Source organism: Neovison vison, chromosome 7, assembly GCF_020171115.1.
Source record: "Neovison vison isolate M4711 chromosome 7, ASM_NN_V1, whole genome shotgun sequence".
NCBI lineage: Eukaryota > Metazoa > Chordata > Mammalia > Carnivora > Mustelidae > Neogale > Neogale vison.
Genome location: NC_058097.1, coordinates 135,507,350 through 135,530,580, shown reverse-complemented (window position 1 = coordinate 135,530,580; position 23,231 = coordinate 135,507,350). Strand labels below are relative to the sequence as shown.

At 36.3% G+C, this 23,231-nt stretch overlaps 1 protein-coding gene across 3 annotated transcripts in view; it reads right to left on the bottom strand.

Moving 5' to 3' along the window:
- The window catches only part of GRM5 (glutamate metabotropic receptor 5), a 543,151-nt gene that overhangs the window by 506,565 nt on the left and 13,355 nt on the right, over positions 1–23,231 (bottom strand). For all 3 annotated transcript variants that reach the window (XM_044258344.1, XM_044258343.1, XM_044258346.1), the window contains exon 2: positions 18,799–19,660. In XM_044258344.1, the coding sequence (XP_044114279.1) occupies positions 18,799–19,459 (661 nt within the window). In that variant the 5' untranslated portion in view covers positions 19,460–19,660. The remainder of the gene's footprint in view (positions 1–18,798; positions 19,661–23,231) is intronic.

Here is a 23,231-nt window from a genome sequence, read left to right as displayed (position 1 = left end):
ACCTAACCAAAGACATAAAAGACCTGTAATATGAAAACTATCAAACACTTATGAAAGAAATTGAAGAGGATACAAAAAAATGGAAAACATTCCATGCTCGTGAATTAAGAACAAATATTGCTAAAATGTCTATATTATCCAAAGCCATCTACACATTTAACATAACTGCTATCAAAATACCACCAGAATTTTTCACAAAGCTAGAACAAATAATCTTAATATTTGTATGGACAAACAAAAGACCCAAAATAGCCAAAGCAACCTTGAAAAGGAAAAGCAAAGCTGGAAGCATTAAAATTCTGTACTTCAAGTTATATTACAAAGCTGTGGTAATCAAGGCAGTATGGTCCTGGCACAAAAACAAACACATAGATCAGCAGGACAGAACAGAAAACCCACATAACTATGTGGTCAATTAATCTTTAATAAAACAGAAAAGAGTAAGTAATGGGAAAAAGACAATCTCTCTTCAACAAATGGTGCTAAAAAAACTGGGCAGCAACATGCAAAAGAATGAAACTGGACAACTTTCTTACACCATACACAAAAATAAATTCAAAATTGATGGAAAACCTAAATGTGACACAGGAAATCATCAAAACCCTAGAGGAGAAGACAGGCAGTAACCTCTTTGATGTTGGCCAGAAAAACTTCTTTCTAGATATGTCTCTGGAGGTAAATGAAGCAAAAGCAAAAATAAACTATTGGGACTTCATCAAAATGAAATGCTTCTGCACAAAACTAAAAGGAAACCAATGGAATGGAGAAGATATTTGCAAATGACATATCCAGTAAAGGATTAGTATCCAAAATATATAAAGAACTTAAAAAACTCAAAACAGGCAGAAGACATGAATAGATATTTTTCCAAAGTACACATACAGATGGCAAACAGACACATGGAAAGGTGCTCAACATCACTGATCATCAGGGAAAGCAAATCAAAACAACAAGATACTACCTCATACCTGTCAGACTGGTTAAAATCAACAATATAAAAGACAATAGGTGCTGGTAAGGATGTGAAGAACAAGGAGCACTCTTGCACTGTTGATGAGAATGCCAACTGGTGCAGCCACCATGGAAAACAGTATGGAAGTTCCTTAAAAAGTTAAAAATAGGGGCGCCTAAGTGGCTCAGTGGGTTAAAGCTTCTGCCTTCAGCTCAGGTCATGATCCCAGGGTCCTGGGACTGAGCCCCGCACTGGGCTCTCTGCTCAGCAGGGAGCCTGCTTCTCTTCCTCTCTCTGCCTGTGTCTCTGCCTACTTGTGATCTTTCTCTCTCTGTGTCAAATCAGTAAATTTTTTTTAAAAAGTTAAAAACAGAATTTTCATATGATCTAGCAATTCTACTACTAGGTATTTATGAAAAGAACATGAAAACACGAACTTGAAAAGATATATCCCCTCCCGTGTTTCTTGCACTTTTGTTTCCAATGGCCAAATTATGGAAATAGCCCAAGTGTTCAACGACTGATGAGTGGATAAAAAAAGAAGTGTTATATACAATGGAATATTTACAATGGAATATTACTCAGCTATAAAGAAAGAAGGAAATCTTGCCGTTTGTAACAACATGGATGGAGTTAGAGGGTATAAGGTTAAGTGAAATAAGTTGGTCAGAAAGATAAAATATTATTTCACTCATACATATACTTTAAGAAACAAAACAAATGAATAAAGGAAAAAGGAAACAAACAAAAATACCAGACTTTTTTTTTTTTTTTTTGTCTGAGAGAGAATGGGCATGCAGGGGGGTTAGTGGCAGGCAAAAGGAGAAGCAGGCTCCCCACTGAGCAGGGAGTCCAATGAGGGACTCGATTCCAGGACTCTGGGATCATGACCTGTGCCGAAGGCAGATGCTTAACCAACTGGCCACCCAGGAATCCCCAAAACCCAGACTCTTAACTACAGAGAACTGATGGTCATCAGAGGGAAGGCTGAAGGCAGGGAAGGGATGAGTGAAACAATGAAGGGGATTAAAAGTACACGTACGGCGATGAGCACTGAGTAATGTATAGAATTGCTGAATCACTGTATTATATGCTTGAAACTAATACAACATGTAATATGGTATGTTAATTATACTGGAATTAAAATTAAAAAGAAAGAACTCCTTTAAAATGTATAAACTAAGTCCTTAAGATGGATTATGTGATTTTCCCAAGTTAGTATAAATGTGAGAATCTTAGATCCAGATTGTTTAACTCCAAATTTTGTGCTCTTATGCCCTGCTATATTTCATTAAGACCATAGGATATAGACACAAAATTGCCAATATTGTAATCATGTGGACTGGTGAGTTTGATTAAATAGCCCATGGAGGAAGCAGGACAGACACAGTTCCAGAGATGGATAAAATGTTGTTAGGAAGGAGAAGGTCAGTCAACATTGATGTTTTTAAAAAACAGTCACACCAGCATATGCATATGTGCAAACTCATCAAACTGTAAACATCAAACACATGCAGAGTTTTGTGTATCAATTATATCCCAATAAAACTGCTTTTACAGGACTATCACAAAAGCTGCAATATAATTTATGGGTTTGGTAATGGGCAGGGCTTACAAAGGAAGATTAAAGGATGATTTACCCTAGAGACAAGGTCTAACAAAGGTTTAATAACAACCTCATGCTTGATCCATGGTCACTCTATATATTTAAACCTTCAGAATTCTATTTCCTAGTGCCAAGCTTCATTTTGAAAGCAACTTGGATAGGGTTATGCAAAGACAGGGGGATATGCAATGTTTTGCTTCTTAAGCAAGGTAGTCATTAGGTAAATATATTTGTATTTGCCTGAAATTTTTAGGCCAGCAATTATTTATCTAAAATCTTATAATCTTGACGTTATACATTTTAAGAGCCTTAAAAATTGTTCATACCATTTAAAAGTTGTACAGTATTTAATCTCTTGCTTTTTGTGTTTGTTCTGTTAATTTAATTAATTTTTTCATACAGAGGTAAACATCAGATAAAATATGTTCATTTACATGCTTTTTAGGATTGCAAAAGATAGAAACAGCTTAAGGATCTCCAAATCTGTCATGTTGCAGCAAAGATAGATTATATATTCATAGACAGCAATGTTTGTAAATGGTATGAGAAATATGGGAAAATTCTCTCTACAATGTTAACAAAAAATACCAACAAAAAATAAATACAAAATTATGGATAATCAGTTAGTTTTTAAAATTGTGCACAAGAAAGAAAAATGATATTAAAATGTCTTTGTTTCTCTTGGAATGTTAATGATTTTCAAAATTCTTTAGGTGAATTTTTTTCTTTTCCAAATGTTAAATAATATTTATATATGGCTTTTAAATTTGGAAATAAGATATATGTTTTTAAATATGCCATTTTTGCCTTCCTTATTTTTACTTAATGAAGACCATTTATTTTTAGACACCAGAATGATAGAATAAATTTTTCTTTTCTTTTTTAATTAATTAACTAATTAATTAATTAATTAATTTTTTAGAGAGAGAGAGAGAGAGGTGGAGAAAGGGAGAATCTTGAGCAGGCTCCATGCCCAGCATGGAGCCCGGAGTGGCACTGAGTCTCAGGACCCTGAGATCATGACCTGAGCCAAAAACAAGGATCTGAGGTTTGACTGAGCTACACAGGTGCCCCAATGGACGAATAATTCAAAGTGCCAAAGTAATCCAAGAAGTCAGGCTTTGAACCAAAGCCTAGGCAATAAATAAATAAATAAATAAAGGCAATTATAACAACCTAATTAGTATTAACAGATCAGGTTTGCTGACTGCTTCCTATGAATGGCACATCATAAATGTTTATTTGTGAATGCTTATTTAGTTAGCACAAATATCTGATGGAGGTCTACCATTATTCTTTTCTTCTGACTCAGTTTCCTCATCTATAAAACAGATGATAACAGTACTAGCCCACAGGACTGCTATGAGTGTGAAATAAATTAATATGTGTGCAAGTACGCAGAGTAGTGCTGGGACAGCTGGTGAATGTTCTGTCCGTGTGTCCTATCAGCAGCGACAGCAGCAGCATCACCAACAGCATCAGAAATCCCTTATTTTTTAATTGTTTAAAAAGATTTTATTTATTTATTTGATAGAGGGAGAGAGGCAGAAAGAGACAGGGGATACAAGCAGGGGAAGCGGAAGAGGGAGAAGCAGGCTTCCTGCAGAGCAGGGAGCCTGACGCAGGGCTTGATTCCAAGGCCCTGCATCATGACCTGAGCCAAAGGCAGAAGCTTAACCAGCTGAGCCATCCAGGTGCCCCTCATCAATCCCTTATAATTGATGAGGCTGAGATTTACAGCAGTCAGGTACCTTGTTCAAATGTTGGTCTATTTGACCATAGGGTCCAAGCCCTCAAACTCGATGATAACAGGGGTAAATAATATTTCAATATTAACAAAAAAATATACCTTGTAAGACTGAGTTTTCTTCAAATAACAATTCTCTGGACATTAAGCCTACTTTTTAATCAGTGTCCTGGCACCAGGAGCTCTGTGACCTTAGATAAGTTGCTTAAATTTCCTAGGCCTCAGTTTCTCATTTACAAAATGAGAAGGTTGAAAAAAAACACACACACAAAGTAACAGCAATCAGGATATTTTGAATTTGTGTGTGTGTGTGTTAGGTATATTACTAAATCAATCATCAGGACTATCCAATGAGCCAAAAACATTAATAATCATTCCTTTTTTGGAAATGATGTAACTGATGGTTAGAAAGCAAGTAGGGTTGGGGCTGAGATTTGAATTCAGGTTTCTCTGAATTCAGTATCTGAGCTCCTTCAACACACCTGTGTTCCCACTGCTAGAAGTCCCAAGCCATATCAGATCCGACGCTTCATCAATGTGTTACTTATGGCCCCATACATGACGTGGAAAAGAAGTCCCCATCCCCCAACCACATCTAGCCAGCAAAATCTCACTCTTTTTATTGTGGTGGAGACGTCATTAATGAAAGGTCTTTGATTAGCGTCTGATCTTCAGACTACTCTACTCAGTATTTTAGAAAAGCCTAGCCCAAGCATATATATCTTGGCACACAGTAAATGTTCATTTAATATTTCATTAATATATCAAACAGCTTTAGATTTATAAAGCACATTAAATGATTATTCAATTGACCATCATAACAAAAGACTAGTATGGAGAGTGCGGATATAACCATCTATCGTCTTACAAATGAGGATCTGCAGATTCAGAAAGGTTAAGTGAACTGCCCAAGGTCATCCTCAAGTGGGAAATCAAATACAGTCTCCAAAGTAATTCTAAGATTAATGCTCCCTCCACTGATCTCAAAACAAAATTCTTTGACACTCTAACTAGATCGGAGGTAAAGTTTCCTAGACTCAAATTAAATCACTTCAGTAAGAGTTTTGGCTCTTTTTCAGCTAAGACTCATTTCAGTTACCTTTGATTAGAAAATGTGTTGGGACACCTGGGTGGCTCAGTTGGTTGGGCAGCTGCCTTCGGCTCAGGTCATGATCCCAGCATCCTGGGATGGAGTCCTATATCGGGCTCCTTGCTCAGCGGGAAGCCTGCTTCTCCCTCTGCCTCTGTCTGCCACTCTGTCTGCCTGTGCTCACTCTCTCTGACAAATAAATAAAATCTTAAAAAAAGAAAATGTGTACAATTTCTGAAAGTCCATTCATGGCCACTTTCATATATTATATATTAAAATTTTGAGAACCTACTTTTTTTTTATGTCTCTCAATGATATTCTTTCTTCCTATGGATGGCACAAGTTTTATACTCTCCTCAACCTCTTTAAACCTTAAAGTCATATGCAATGCAATTTGCCATCTGCTGACAGAATGAAGGTAAAAGCAAAGGCGCATAACAAGCTTTAAGCTCGCAGAGAAATTTCCTGCCAAACAAACCCGAAGTACTATTCTCTACAGTTACACAACAATACTGCCTCCTTCAAGGATGATGCTTTTCAAGTAAATAAAACCAGTTCAGTAAAACCATTAATTCTATTGGTTACTCAGAAGAATGTGAAAGATACTACAGTTCAAGATTCTGAACTTTTAAGACTCAGAAAGAGAGAAGGTTGAGAATTTCAAGGAAGATGCAAATACCAAGAAACATCAAAATCAGAGATAGGATTGAGTTTATGAATAATTTCACTCAAAGAATCTAAATTTGTATCAGGGAAAAATGTAGTATGATTAAAAGGAATAAAAAAATGTTTAAATTTTCCCAGAGTTCCATATAATTAGATAATTATCAGAGGTCTAGATTCATTAAAAGAAATGACTTCAATTTTGTTAAACAAACCAAAGAATGTCTCAATTACTAGTGATTATGCGTTTTATGGTTTATTGTTTGAGGTTGTGTCTGCAGTATCTGTTCATGAGGGAGATTAAACTCTTATTACTATATATAAAAATATTCTTAAGCATACTGAACTCAGACTATCCTGAATGGAACAAAACTTATCAACTTTGTCTTAGATCAGGGGGCACTGAATAGTATAAACAAAAGGGCACAAAAAAATAAGAACTAATTATATTCTGTAATAAGAGATGAGTGGACTAATTTAGGAATTGAAAACAACAAAATTAAGTTGATAATGAATAATAGAGCCAGATAGCTTGCTTAATTTTTTTCTGTGTCTTGATATATTTTTTCCTTCTTTTCTCAATTTACTTCAATAGAAACATATTAATTACCAGGTTCATTTGTAATTCAATTCTTTTGAAATTCCATGAAATTGAAAGTAAACTAACATGGCACTTCAATATGTCTTACTTAACTTGTATATTTCTCTAGCTTCTTGAAAGATAAAAATTCATTATATAGCAATGCAGTAATTCATAATCCTGAAAAAATAATGACTCTCTATGCTTATTAGGGAGAGTCAAGGCTTGAAATACCAACCTTAATCTGGTGAAAGGTAGATATACGACTTTTGAAAATAAGTTACATAACCAAAGAAATATCAAAAGGTTGTGAAGAAACTGGCAGATACAATATTTCTGTTTTTAGACAGCTTAAGTTAAGGAACAAAGACATATCCTTTTTATACTCTATTCTATTTTTATTGAAACTATGGGTAGGACTAACATTCCGATAACAGTAATAATAATATGCTAGTAAGAGCACCAAAATTTATGTCTGGTATTAATTCATAGATTTTAATAAAAACTGGTAATTTCTGATAACAGGACATGCCTGACAAATAATAGTTACTATTACTGTCACTGTTATTATTTGAGCTATAATGATCTGTAAGAGAGCATCAGTTTAGTTTTCCATCTAATATGGCTAATACTCTGTTTTATATCCTAAGGTCCATATTATCTCCTTTTGGTTTTATACTCAGGTCTCTGGAATGTCTTAACGTGTTAACAACTTAGCTCTTATCGGCAAAGCTGCTGTCCCAGACTAGTTAAGGGGCAAATTTACAAAGAAATTTTGTATCCATTGTAGGGTCTTTTTTACTACAAAAGATGTTCATGCTTGTTATAAAAGTTAGCATAATTCAGAAATACTTAAAATACAGTGTTAACTTTCCATTTTCAACTTCTCTGTTCCCATACCTCCACCCCCTACACACACACACACACACACACACACACACAGAGTGAAGACAACCATGTGAACCATCTAGTTCTGGGATTTTCCAGACTGCTCATTTTGCTGCACCATAATGCTTCTCAGCAACTGAAGGAAGAGTTTGTGGGATCTAGTTATAATTGTACCAAAGTACTAAACACTCTATATTGTATTATGTGATGGCAAACCTAACTTCCAAAATGAAAATTGGTAAACCTCTAATACTCATTGCATTTACTGGTCACTTTCCTAACTCTCCACCTTACTCATTAGTCAGTTTTAGCTAAGCAAAGCCAAAGTGAAACATTTAGTTATAGGTTTTCTCTTCACACCCAAATAAGGCAAGGCAAATTCATGGTGAACTAATTTATTTTTTCAATATTTCATTTATTTTACAGAGTGTGTGTGTGTGTGTGTGTGAGAGAGAGAGAGAGAGAGAGAGAGGATGTGAGCACACACAAGTGGGGGGAGGGGCAGAGAAACAAAATGTCTCAAACAGGCTCAGGGCTGAGCAGGGAGCCTGAGATGGTCTGGATCTCAGGACCCTAAGATCAGGACCTGAGTCTAAATCAAGTCTTCTCTTAAGCAACTGACTGGCAAACTAATTTAGAAGACACTTATTGAGCACCTACTATGTGCCAAGGTTGACACTAAAATCTTTATATCTATTTTTCACAACAGTCTGTGGGGTAGGTATTATTATCTCAATTTAATAATGAGAAAACTAACTTAAGTGACTTAGTCTGAAGTTCCTCTACTAGCAAGAATATTAAACAGGATTTATACTCAAACTTGTATATGTTCCCACTACTTAAATAGAATGGTTGAGAAGTAACAAGAAACAGGAAACCAAGATGTCTTTGCAACAAACTTTGTAAATTTAAGGTCATGACCCCAATGAAGTGTACTCACTTCATGGAACTACTTTTACTTCTTAAAAAGCTGTCTCTTATCTTATTAATAGTGTTTGGCTTGATTGCCACCTTCTTAGAAGACCTCAGATTTAGACTTAACTACATATCAAATGAGATTGTACATGTAATCGTGAGAAAACTTAGAGTAAACTGAAAGAATATTATCACTTTATATGTTTAAACTTGTGCCTTATTATATACCCCATTACATGTGGTTTATCACAATCCGTTTTATGTAATAAGCAACTATCTTGGGAATATTATCACATTATAGTGTGTGGTTGTGTGTGTGTGTGTGTGTGTGTGTTGGGGGTGGATCTATTAATTTGATATATGTACACTTTCAGTGCCAAAATTATAATTAATATCATTTGTATTTATTTTTAATGTACTTATTGGGATATAAAAAAAATAAATACATAGTGTTCCCAGGCTTGTCTTGGTGTCTGATTAAAAACTTGGACCAGAAACTTGCCTCTGATTTCCCGGTTTTGTGTCCTTGCCATTGTCCTATGTTGATGCTTATGTCACTTATCAACAACATATTAATTAGTTATATTTTCTCAAAGTCTTCACTATTTCCTACCATGAGTGTCTTAGAATTCTTGCTCATTTTTAATAAGAAGTCTTAGGGGCGCCTGGGTGGCTCAGTGGGTTAAAGCTTCTGCCTTTGGCTCAGGTCATGATCCCGGGGTCCTGGGATCGAGCCCCATATCGGGCTCCCTGCCCAGTGGGGAGCCTGATTCCCTTCCTCCCTTCTCTCTCTGCCTGCCTCTCTGTCTACTTGTGATCTGTCAAATAAATAAATAAAATCTAAAATATATATATATATATAACAAAAAAAAAGAAGAAGAAGAAGTCGTCTTAGAACCCACCCATCCAGGAGAGACAAACCACATGACATGGTCACAGAAGAATGAATATGTATATTGCCATTCCCTACCAAAAAAAAAAAAGAAAAGAAAAAATGTATTAACAATGTTAAAAAGAAGAGTAGAGTAAGTAGCTTTCAGGGTTTTGTTTTGTTTTTTTTTAAGCTATACGACATAGTAAGAAATAAATTTTTTAAGTGGTAACCCACAGGACACATATGGTTATGTGCAACTAAAATAAAAATGTACAAAACAATACCTACTCTTACTATCATGTAATACTCCGATGTTTACATTCTACTCTATCCTTTTTTATTCACCTCTATATTAACTGATGGTCTCAACCCAATGAACAGGCTTTACAAATGACATGTGAGTTTTGATGCACTTCTTGAAAAAAACAAAAACAAAAACAAAAACTAGGCAAACTCTTTCTCTTAAAAGCCTTCATGTGAATATGAAAGCAGATACATAAAATGCATCATTGGGGCATAATCAATCACTCATTTCAAAGTCCCCTCAAATGAACATAGCTGACTATCACACCTCTTGCCAAAAAATCTCCTCAACTCAACATTTGGTTAAGTTGAGAAGTCTTTCTGGAGTACATGCAAATGTGCCAAAATGAGGATTTCATAACTCCTCATCCTGATGAATTCCAAAGAAGTCTTTCATACATAAGGCTACATCACTAACAATATGTTCTCCTGTTCCTAAAAAATGTGTACCATCCTGCTTCCTCCTATAACTGGCATCTGAAGGATGAAGTGTGGCGTCTGCAATGAAGATGTGAATAAAAACAACCAGATACAGTCTGTACTTATCATTAGACTCACACAAAGTTCTTCTGTGAGGTCAACTTGTTGCCACAAGCAACCTCCTTAATTTATCTTCTCTTTACTATAATTAATTCCTTCCATGGGAACAAAGGTGTTGCTTTCAAAGCTGAATAAAAAGATACAAGAAACATGCTCAAAGATTTTTCTCAGTGGGAAAACAAGTAGTTTTCTTATTTCCTAGGGAGAGAGAAGGAGTCAATAAAGTTGCACTCCACTCTTGCTTGAAGCCACCACTACCCTAATATAAAAGGAGAAAATTTGGGTTGATTTTAAAAGAATTGCCCTTGGGTCCAAATCCTCACTCTGCCACTAACTGGATGTGGCATTACTGGGGAAATTACTTCCTCTTTCCATACTTAGTCTCTAACCTATGAAACAATTACTTTATCGGAATGTATTATGGAACAAATGAATCAAGTAACAAATTAATGAAATATCACAGCATATGTAATCATGTTTTAATTCACAGAATAATAGAATATCAATTACATGACATTTAATTGTCATCAATATTAGTAGTTATCAAAAGGAACAAAGACTCCAACTCCCTCCTTCCCCCAAATGAGGCTTAAGTTCATTCTTCCATAGCCCCTCCCAGTGATTATCTGTTCCAGGCTGTGCACAGGACCTACAGAAAACTGACTCACCACTTTCTGAGAGAGGCAATTCCTTCAGTTAACAGTTATATGAGTGAATAAAATAAGCTTTTTAAAATTGAACCATAATTTGTTACTCTCATATTTCAGTAATTAGCTCTTTTTGTAATGCTCCTGGTCATGTAGCATGACTACAGCTTCTTTCCACCTGAATTCTCCAAACAACTACAGGTAGCAGTCAGGTCCCTGCTATGTCTTATCTTTTGTGTGCCAAATTCATTCTCTGAGGACACAGTTTCAAGTCCCAGAACCATTTCTGACCACTCTATTTTGAACAGATCATACTTGGTTGTATTTATTTTAAATGTGATGCCCAACATTTGTAAAAATCCATTCCAGGTGTGGTTTATGGAAGCATAAAAGCAAGTCACAGAAAGTCAGTCTTGAAAAGTACCTACAAGAACATCCTTTCAAGCACCTCTTCATACAACAAATGAGGGAAAAAGCTGAAGTCATTTTCTCAGCGTCACAGTAAACACTCTTACCTCTGATGCCAGTGATATTTCTTTTAATTTTATTTTTTCCACCTCTAAAATATCATTAATGTAATCTTCAATTTTCACATATTCATTTCCAAATTAATGGAATAATGAGGCTATTACCCTTGGCTAGACTTATTGAACAACCTATAAAAAATTATAAAAACTGCCAGCATCTAAAGAAGGGATGAGGAAAATAAGGTAAATAAGAGAGACAGAAAGAAAAAGAGAGAAAAAGGAGAAAAGGAAAGGATCTCCAGTTTAGACTTTTGTGGATATCCATCCTTGCTTTTTCATAAGTACTCCCTTCATGTATATTGGGCTAGGTTCGCTGTGCAGAAATGGTTTTAATTGGAATGTGAACACTTCATACCATGCCCTCCCATTCCACACTAATCTTCAATCAACAGCAACTTTTATTACTCAGACTAAACTTTACAAACCTAGAAGCTATTAAGGTTCTAATGACTGAGGAAGGGAGTCACAAGATCATCTCTTTAACAAACAGAATGAATGAACTTTCTGAATACTCAAACTCTAAAGCTCAGAAAATAACATGGTCTCTTTGGGATCTGGAATAAAGGAGACAAAGGAAGAACACACAACGTGGGCCCCTCACATCCATAAAATGGATAAACGCTAAATATTTCAAACAGGCATACACACTAAGAGCTCATCTTCCTTAAAGGAAACATCTGATTAGTTGAAACTGTACATCCCCCTTCCCAGCTATGTATCTGTGTGTGTGTAAGCATCAGTGCAAAAATATCCTCTGAAAACAAGGGTCCTTCTAATTTAGTCATCCTGGACATGAAGTATTTTGGGGTAGGGGGTGGATATCTGGCATTTTCAGCAGTGAATAGACAGTAATAGTGAATGAGAAAGTGGAAATAAGGATGCTGTGTCCATCAGGAACCTTTAGAGGTGAGTTAGAGTCAAACCTGGTCTAAAGTCCACCCTTTCAGATCAAATCTATAAACAGGGAAGATCTTGTCCAAGCCGCAGTTAGATATGTCAAAGGAGCCTATGTTTTCCCTGATCAAGGCAATAATAACTTCCTCAGAGGCCAGCCAATAATAGTCTAATAGACCATATGCTATCTATCTGAAAGGGAAGTTGAAAGCAGCTTCCCCAGAACAAATTTTCCAGAGCTACCTGTATTTCTTTCATTACTAACAACGAGGTTTCTGACAGTGATGTATGAAATGAAAAATTACTTATTTACTATTAAAGTTGCCACTCTATTTCCCAGATTATAGTTCTACAATCAAATCAGTTTAATGGAGAATATTACAGACCTAAAAGTCTCTGTGTCTTCTGTTTTTTATGTGTTGTTATATCAGGGTAACCAATATAATTACCCAATCATTCCATTATCACAAAGATTTCTGGAGGTCTCATGTTTTCAGAATTTTTGTGAAGTAAAGAAAAATCTTTCAAAGTTCCTACAAACCTGCAATATGACTCAGGTAAAGAAGCAATTCATCTAATTCATAGGTCAAGAGCAAAGGGGTCACATTATTTCTCAAAGCTAACTTCCACATTAATGAATTCATTTGTAGTCCCTGTTACTACTTCAGATAGATACTAAAACTTTCAGCATACTGTACTATATGGTGAATAACATAACATAAAAAAATCTTTCAGCATATTGTCATAATTGAGATGAAGGAAAAGGAATAGAGCAATGAAATGGAGAAGTAACACAATAACCAAAAAAAAGGGGTAGGGGGAGGGTGGAGAAGAAGAAGAATTTGAGTAATTATCCCTAACAATGATGTAGAAATGGAATTCTGGACAGGAATACTGAGTTCTAAAACCTAACCCTGTAACTAACTATGTATAAGTAAGGCCAAATTACTTGTTTTTACTGTCTCTGTTTCCCCAACTGCAACAGAGGTGTTTAACTATGTGCTCACTTAAGACACTTCCAGTATTAACATTCTATAAGATTTAATAATAGTTTGTATCTGAATTATTATCATGATCATCTCAAAATCCATTTCAACTCTCAACACTATTCAATCCCTAGAGAAACAAAATGAAACCCCTTTAAAAAGTACTACTAAAGCCCACAGTGATATTTCTCATCTTTCCATACTAAATTATTGTCTTGATATAATCCCAATTAATAAAAAAAAAGTGACAGGAATAAGGTCCCATTTTTCAGAAGTTAGGCTAAGCATATAGACTATGAATCACATTGAAGATCTTTCAAGCAGGGCTTGACTGTTATCACCTGTTAAAAAAATAAACTGACATGTTTTTTGTCTAGAAAAAATTAACATTCCTATATCATCAAATGGAAATAATAAATTCAAAAATGAATGCAAACAAAAAAAGTAGTAGCATATGGGCAACATTTTACAATTAATCAAGGGAGGCATCTTGGCAACTCATTTTTATAAAGAAGGAAACCTGAAAAGTTACAAGTGCCACTATTTATCTACATGCTATATGTTCATAATTAGTGAGTTAAGTACTATTCTAACACAAATCCATCCATTCAGCAAACGGTCTTTGAACACCTACTATGTGCTAGGTACTCCAATAAGCACAAAATCAGCAAAAATTGTAAAATATAAAAATCCTGTAAGTCACACATAAAGTACAATATATATGACTTTATACATAAAATCTAGTCTGTAACTACTTTTCTCAATGAAATAGAGCTAAGTCAAGGAGAATCATGTAATAATGGAATGTATGCAAGTGTGTGATTACTTAAACATCAATACTTTAAGGGAATTATTGAATCTTTAGTCATGGGAGTATGGATGAAAGACTTTAAATGTTCCTTCTTGCCAATAGCATTTATTTCACAGTTATAAAATAACATATTATACTTCATTTCACATTTAAATACAAAGAGAGTAATTCATTTTAATACATGTATTTTGTTTTGATTCTGAAGTATTAGTGTTATAGTAGTATCTAGTGGGGAGATGGGGCAGTAAAAGTCATGGGAACACATCACTGTTTATATATGCTTATACAGGACTCAGTCTTGAAGGTATTCATTATGGTTAGCTGAGTAACATTTATGGCTTCAGCTAGGCTCTACATGTGATTGCAAGTAATGTGGGGTCAGGAAGGCAACTGTGTTGGATCTTCATTGGGTGCTCTCTCATAATTGAGGTCAAGTGGTCTAAGACGGCCTCATCTGGAAACTCTGGGTGCTCTCATCCTTCACATGGTGAGGACAGTGTTCCAGGACAGGCAGACAAGAAGGGAAGTCCTCACTTCCACCACATCTTATTAACCCAAACAGTCATAAGGCTGGTGCTCCTTGGGAGTCAGAGGAAACTACCAAGTCACAAAACAAAGGAAGTCATCAAAGCAGCAGGTCTGCCACACCTCCAAACAGGCAAGCACCACTGATCCTGTGACATCAAATGGACCCACATACCAAGGTCCGCAAAAGTGCTGAGGCAAAAGACCCCTGAGGGCAGAGAGAGCCTTGACTGGATTGATGCCTCTGAAGGACTAACGTTTTTTCTTCTGAATGATTTCTGTTCCTTCCCTACACACAGCTGAAGAACTAGTGTGGTCTGCATTTTAAAAAGAAAAAATTCTTTTTTTTTTTCTTTTTTCACTTTCATACTATCAGCTTGTTTTCCTAGAAGGCCTCGGCACAATTTCTGCATGCTTCAACAAGCCACTGTAAATACTAATCCTGTAGCCTAGAAAAACCACATATCAAGGAAATGGCAAGTGGAAGAGATGAGCACTGAAGCTAAACCCCTGATCTCATCGTGCTCTCCTCTAGAATTCTGTGACAGCAACACTTTCTGGAAAGAACACCTTGTGAACCCTGCCAAGGGGACTGTACTACCATGTTTAATTTTGACGTAAATGACCAACTTGCGGGGTGGGGGAGGATAAAGGATTTTTTTAATGGGACAACATCTTTTCATAGACCTCAATGCATCTTGGGAAAGCATTTAGAAACTTCAATGCTCTTTAAAAAAGAAGAATATCAAGTCAAGCGGAGAAAGACAACTATCATATGATCTCCCTGATATGAGGAAGTGGTGATGCAACATGGGGGCTTAAGTGGGTAGGAGAAGAATCCATGAAACAAGATGGGATAGGGAGGGAGACAAACCATAAGTGACTATTAATCTCACGAAACAAACTGTGGGTTGCCGGGGGGAGGGGGGTTGGGAGAAGGGGGATAGGGTTATGGACATTGGAGAGGGTATGTGCTTTTGGGTAAATTGGAAGGGGAGGTGAACTATGAGAGACTATGGACTCTGAAAAACAATCTGAGGGGTTTGAAGTGGCGGGGGGTGGTGGGAGGTTGGGGTACCAGGTGGTGGGTATTATAGAGGGCACAGCTTGCATGGAGCACTGGGTGTGGTGAAAAAATAATGAATACTGTTTTTCTGAAAATAAATAAATTGGAAAAAAAAGATAGTTAAAAAAATAAAAAAGAAGAATATCAACTGGGCAAAGGTGGATAATTATGAGGACATGGGAATAGTGTGAGATACTGGGACTGAGAGACCCAGGGCTAGAGAGCATTATCCCACTTCAGCCAAGAAAGAGGCAGAAGGAAGAACTGGTATTACCATTTCATGGAAAATATCTCCAGGCTTTCTGAGGGGCCAGGCCGTAGAAAATCAGGTATCATCCTGGGGAGTTTCCATAGCAGCCAAAAGAGTTGTATCCCCTTATACTCCAACACTTTTATGACCCCAGATGTGATTCCACCTTGTGACACTTCCTACCACCCCACTCCTATACAGATAAATTGTGAGCTGCAACACCATATAACCTCATTATCCACGTGTTTGCTTGGGATCAAAGCAATAGAAATACTTTCTGACTAAACCACATAAAAAAATAAGCCAAAGAGTATTTCTTCCGGTCTTTGTCCATACTTGAAGCATGCTCTCTCCTAAATCCTGTTGGTATCCAAATATTTTGCCAGTATTTAGCAATACAACTTCTATTGACCTATTTTTGGCAAAATAACTAAATCTGCCAGGATTTGGCAATGAAATTTTTATTGGCTTATTTTTTTTTACCTACATATAGAATGTTCCCTCTTAATGTTTATGTTTCAATAGGTGGCTTATGCTACACAACTTCAAATGTTTGCATGTAAAAGTTATGCAAGAAAAGAAAGTCTCTCCCATTCTACCTGATCCCCTAACTCTTTTATTTCCTCCTCAGAAGAAGCAACTATTACCTGTTTTGTTCTTCTCTGAGAGCAATTCCTTGAATCCAATGGTTTACATAAACTCCATTTTGCACAAATAACATGCCATTACACAAAACTACACCTTGCTTTTTTCACTTAAAAAATGATCTTGGAGTTCATTATTATGATTTCATTACCTACAGAATGCTTCATTTATTTTAATAGCTATGCAATAATACTTACATGAACAAATCAATTTATTTTATTAGATCACTATTGGCATACACTTAGGTTAAAAAACTTTAAATTAGAAGCAGCCAATGGTCATGATTATGAGTTTCACTGAGAGCACAATCTTGAATTGGCCTGTCCTACATAGAGACCGAGACTTACTCTTCAAAAGCTAGAGGGAAGTCCCTAATGAAATTTATAATTTGAACCAAAACATAACTTTATCCTTGGCATTTTTTAAACATTTTTTTACTTTCCCAACTCATATTTCCTCATGCCCTTTTCTGGAAATCCATCTCTTCGTAATTTTCACCTTTTGTCAGTATTCTTCCTATCAAAATCCAACTCAAATTCCATTTCCTTCTTGACGATCTCCACCATGGGGCCCATCCCCATAGAACAGGACTTGATATTTTCCATGTCAGTTTACTTTAAAGACATATTTGCAACTTCTTGTCATCATGAATGATGGTTATATAAGTATTAATGCATATCTCCTGTCCTTGGACAGACTGCCTACCCATTGAAGGTATTAATATATAAAACAGAGGGCTGTCCCTTCACAGGACTATCAGAAGTCCTTACATGTATCTGTGCTTAATAAATATGCATTGTGTAAATATATCCTCAGGTGTGATTACATTGGATTATGTTCAATTAAAATAGGGCCCTAAGCTAGAAGTCAGTAAGGAGGAGTCCTACTCTTAAAATTACTGTTAAGTATATATTGGATGGACCATTTAAATGCTAAAAGCATTTGTATTTTAAAATGGGAATAAAATACCTGGATTGCCTGTATCACTGGATTGTTGTGAGACTAAAGTGAAATACTGGTTTTATAATGAAAATCTCAGCATTAGAAAAAAATCCAAAGTCTCCTCAATCATCTATCCATCACTCAAAATCTCCACATACCAACATCTCAATAAGTAAAGTACAAACTTATACACAAGAGTTTCCATAGGCATAAAAGTCTCAGTCTAGTACGGGAGACCATTTTATGTTGTACAGCTTTGAACATTGTTAATGAGTGGGTACAGTGAAATCTACATTACACTACTTCATAATGAAGAATTGGCTACAAATGACTGGTGATTGGTTACCAACCTCCAAAGTAGGTTCATTCTGATCATTTCATAAATTGCTCAATAACTCAACCCCACATTTTACAGGACTGGATTGTTTGGACCATACTGATAATGTCATTGCAAGATTTTTTCATCTTAACTAATCCTCACCACGCTTCCATGAACTCTAAAAGTATTTTGTACCTTCTGGCCTTAGTATAGGCAGTATGTTGTGCTAGAAAGAGTGTTGTATAATTAGTGAGTCTCACATTTGGGTCACTTAACCTCTGTAGTCAAACCAAACCTATTCCAAACAGCCTTGGTCATGAACTAATAAGTTAGGTATATGAAAACATTTTTGAAGCACTATAACAAATAAGAGAGACTAACATTGTTATTGTTATAAAGCCTTGGTCACATTTTGCTCCTTTTTTGCTTTGAGCATAAAGAAACAATAAATCTCAAAGGAAAACTAATTTTGAATTGTTAAAAACTTACAGTAAGTATGTTCTAGACAAGGGTTATATTAATTCATACATATCTCTCTTCCAGATTTAACTATACTCTCTTTTGGAAAAAAAATAGTTGAAAGACTAAACTGTTTGGTAATTTTCTATTACAGTAGACCTGGCCAGAACAGACTGCCTCCAATCCCTACCTGCATTTATGTGTACCTCTCTTTTATCAAAAACAGTTGGAACAACTCTAAGTGTGAAAATTATGAAATGCTAATTAGATTTCAGAAAACTTGAAAATCTCTAGAATCTTCATAGCAGAAATACAGGTAATATAATAGGGTAATAGAACAAAAAAATTCATTTCACCAAATGATGGCCACATCAACATTCATATTAGCCTAAATCCAAACCTCCCTAGACATCTGCCACTTGACCTCTTCTTTTATTACTGGGATAACCAGGCAACTCAAAAGATCCCAATAACCAAGAATATTTTAGCCTTCTAAAATCTGAAATTATAACAGGGAATCTGCTGAGTGCATAAAAAGACACACATCAAGGGATATAAAGAATGCTTACCTTCTGTGTGCACAGCTGACACATAGGTCCAGTTGTACCTCTTCACTATGTCCACCATGGCCCGTGCTTGCTGAGCATCTGAGGGCACAACCCTCATGAAGTACTTGAACAGAGTCTTGTCACTCAGATCCATGCTTGTTGCTGAGTAAGCAATCTGAGGTATGTTGAAAAGCTGGAGCAAGTTCTGGACCTGAATGGCCACAGAACTGGAGCCAGGCCCAATGACCCCTACGATGGGCTTCTTGGAGCGGAAGGAAGAGGAAGACCCATCCACGCAGCGCACCAAACCTTCTTCTTCTTCTGAAGAAATGAGGGAGTCCCTTATGAACTCAATGCTCTGCTCTAGGGCCACAGCCGAATGCCAGCAGGAATCCCTTATCTCACAGCCCAGGGTGATGTTGGGCAAGAGCGTGGGGTCTGAGTTGATCCTTTCCAGAGTATGCAGCATGGCCTCCACTCTCTGAATGCCATACTGTTCACGAACTGCCCCACACTTCCTCTCATGAACTTTGTCCACTGTGGGCTGGTGGTGGACAGAAAAGAGAGCTCCAATAATGATGTCACCCGGCATGTGAGCCACCACCCTCCTCTCACTGGACTGTGCACTCCCACGGACATCTTCTTTCAAAAGCAGAACTGACAGGATCAACAGAAGGACCATTTTAGGAAAGGAGTTCAGGCTAATAAAGATAGCATGGTGGGGAAAATTTAGGAGAGTTCTGATAGATAGAATCAAACAACGTCCTATGTTGGGTGGCAAACCAAGGAATTAGCCAGTAATTTAGATGTGCTCTCTAAAGGACCACCATGTCCCCATGTACCATTTAGTTAGATGCGTCCATGTGATCATGATCTTCAAAACCTGGAAGAAAAATAGCATGGGTATTTTTAACAACGTAAGTACAACTACTTTGGGAAGCTCTAATGGTCTATACTAGTAGACTTTGATGATGTAGATTAGGAATATAATCTTTTTGAAAAAAACAATCTAAAAATATTTAAGACTCTCTTTTGTAATTGTGTAATTTGATGAAGCAATCCGATAGAGCTTCTTGATCCTACTTTACGTACATTAATACTTTTTTCATTTGTTCATCTGGAGTACACAAAAGCAAATCTATGTGTGGCAGGCCAAATGATATTCTTATGTGAAGATGAGAGAGAGCATCCTAAAAACAAAACAATGGCATGAACAGAAAACTTCAGGAAGCATGCAAACCAAAATAACAAGCATTAGTTATCTCTGGGTGATGACAGTTTTTGTTTTAGAAATACTTTTTATTTCTTTCCAAATTTTCAGTATTAGGATATATTAATTATGTAATCACAAAATTAAAGTGACTTTCTAACAAAAGCTACATAACCCCTCTTCAAATGCAAGGTAAGGCAAGCTGAATAATCTTCCCAATAAGTAAGTATTGTGTCTAGTTTCCATATAATATAGAACAAAGTCAGTAGGTATTTCCAAGCTAAATGAACTATAGGAAAAAAAAAGAAGAAGAAGAGGAGGTTTGGGGTATTACAGAGTGAAATGTTCCTAAACTAGGTAGAAAGACAAAGGGAAGTGGGCACTGGTTTGGGGCAAAAATAATATTCAGTTCAAGTTGCAGTTCTGCTATTAAGAATTATTAATACCCACTTAAGCCCCCATGTTGCTTAAGTGGGTAGGAGAAGAATCCATGAAACAAGATGGGATAGGGAGGGAGACAAACCATAAGTGACTCTTAATCTCACGAAACAAACTGTGGGTTGCTGGGGGGAGGGGGGTTGGGAGAAGGGGGGTAGGGTTATGGACATTGGGGAGGGTATGTGCTTTTGGGTAAATTGGAAGGGGAGATGAACCATGAGAGACTATGGACTCTGAAAAACAATCTGAGGGGTTTGAAGTGGTGGGGGGGTGGGAGGTTGGGGTACCAGGTGGTGGGTATTATAGAGGGCACAGCTTGCATGGAGCACTGGGTGTGGTGAAAAAATAATGAATACTGTTTTTCTGAAAATAAATAAATTGGAAAAAAAAAAGAATTATTAATAAATTGTTTAACCTCTTAGTATCAGAATTTCCTTATCTGAAAAGTCCCATCATATGTACTAGGCTACTGATATGGGAAACAATATAAGATATCAACTATGCAGTTGTTTTATATATTGAATAGGATATATATATATATATATATATATATATATATATATATATATCCAGCACATGACCTTTTCTGTTATTACATTTCTAAGGGCATTCTGTAGCTAGGTGGTGAAGACAGAAAATTCTCTGGCAACCCGCTCAGTCCTCCAGAGTCTTCAGAGTAATTACAGAGTCTTGTAATAAAATTCACAGTAATCAGTCCTCTATCTCCGATCCAGAAAAAAAAAAAATTCCATATCACAAAGACTCCAAGGGCTAGAAGGATGCATATTTAGAACTATCCTTCCAAGTAGAAACTTAGCACTGCTTTGAATGTAGTCATCTATTTCAGTTTAAACTCCCGGGAAGAAGGAAATGTGTCCCAAATTGCCTACAGCCAATTCTAGCAGAGTTTGTAAAAGGAAACTGACAAATTAGTGATTTGGGTTATTGAAAGTATTGTATAAGAGACTTATTTGTTACGTTATCCTCTCTGCCAGCAAAGGATCTCAAACTGTTTTCAAGTGACTAACTTCCTAAACAACACCTTTCAAAGACAGGTGATGCTTCTTCAGGAATTTATACAAGCACGATGCTTCCCCAAGAATACTAATGGTTTTCAAAACCCATCAGGTCTGCAAAAATTCTAGTCCCGACACCAAGTAAAGGTGACCTGAATCACATTCTCGTCATTCCCCGCATCCCACCATTTCTACCACTGCCTTCTACTGTCTCCTATGGCAACAGAGAAAGGCTGTCTTGCATAGGGCCAAACATTAAAACAAAAAACCTTATAAAATAACCAGATGTTCCAGGATAACTAGATGTTTAACAATATTTAGGGCAAAAATCAGTTTTGGTATGGAAGTTGGCATTGTAGACAAGGAGAAGGGAGCAAAGGCTGATATTAGTTTTCTCATTTGAGAAATTATTTGAATATTCTCAAGCTTTCCCTTCATTTGCTTAGACCGAAGACCTAGAAACCAATGCTTATTCTCATGAACATGTGACTTCTACTGCTTATGAGCATATCTCATAACCATATCTCATCTCTCATAAGCATATGAGCATATCCATATATAAAGAAATCAGTGCCTTATTAAATCCAGAATATTAGTGAGAAAATGCAATAACAAAACAGGACTCGTTTTTATTACATAAGACCATCAAAGTGATAAGTGAGACTAAAAGTGGCCTATCAAAATGGTGAAACTAAAACATTCTCGTGAATTTTGTATTAGAATTATTTTAGGCAAGCTCTGTATATATTGAGAAATACTCAATACACACACACACACACACACACACAACACTAAAATATTGTTTTTGTTATAACCTAAATTAATTTTTTTACTCATTCAAAAATATCTACTAACTATTGAGTGGGAGAGACTAATGTAACAAAGAAGACAAAGAAGTGCAATGATGCACACTGATCAGTGCCATCATTATCTTTCATTGAACACCCATCATATGCCAGGCACTTGTTCATTAACTCATTTAACAAATATTTATGGCATGTCTATGCTATGACTCTGTCCTAAAAATTAAGTATTCAAGAGAGAATAGGTGATATTTGCTTCCTACAGGGCTCACAGATCAGTACTCTAAAAGATGACTTTAGCTAGAGCCTGGGAAATGCAAAGAACAATAAAATAAAGAAGGCAGTCATGTGAATAAGTGTGGCCAGAGCATAAAGAATGGGAGCAATCGTGGTACAAGATGAGGTGCAAAAATAAGAAAGGGCCAGACCATGTAGGATCAGGTAGAAGCTTAAAAGGAAGTTGGATGTTAAGTGCAACAGAAAACTACTGAGGAGTTATAAACAAATGACTGGCAGAATTCAGTCTTACAAAAGATTGTTCTAGCTGCTCATTGTTCTGGATAATGGGCAGAAGAAATCTGATTAGCAGACACAAATAATCTAAGGGAATTACAGTGGCTTGGCTACTATTGGGGACAGCAGATACAGAAAGAAATGGACATCATCAGACATATTTTGCAGGTAGAATCAACTGGACTTGTGACAGGGTGTGGGTTATAAGGTAGAGAAAAATTAGGGTCTACTCTTAAGTTTAGAGTCTCAAAATGAGTGTATTTTACCACTTAAAGATATGGGATAGACTGGTACAGCATCAGGTGGAGGCAGAGAAAACCTGAATAACTTTCTCTTGAACATGTTAAATGTGAGATAATCTTATTTTACTTTATTGTTAAAGATTTTATTTATTTATTTGACAGAGAGAGAGGGATCACAAGCAGGCAAGTGGCAGGCAGAGAGGGGAGGGCGAAGCAGTCCAAGCAGTCAAGT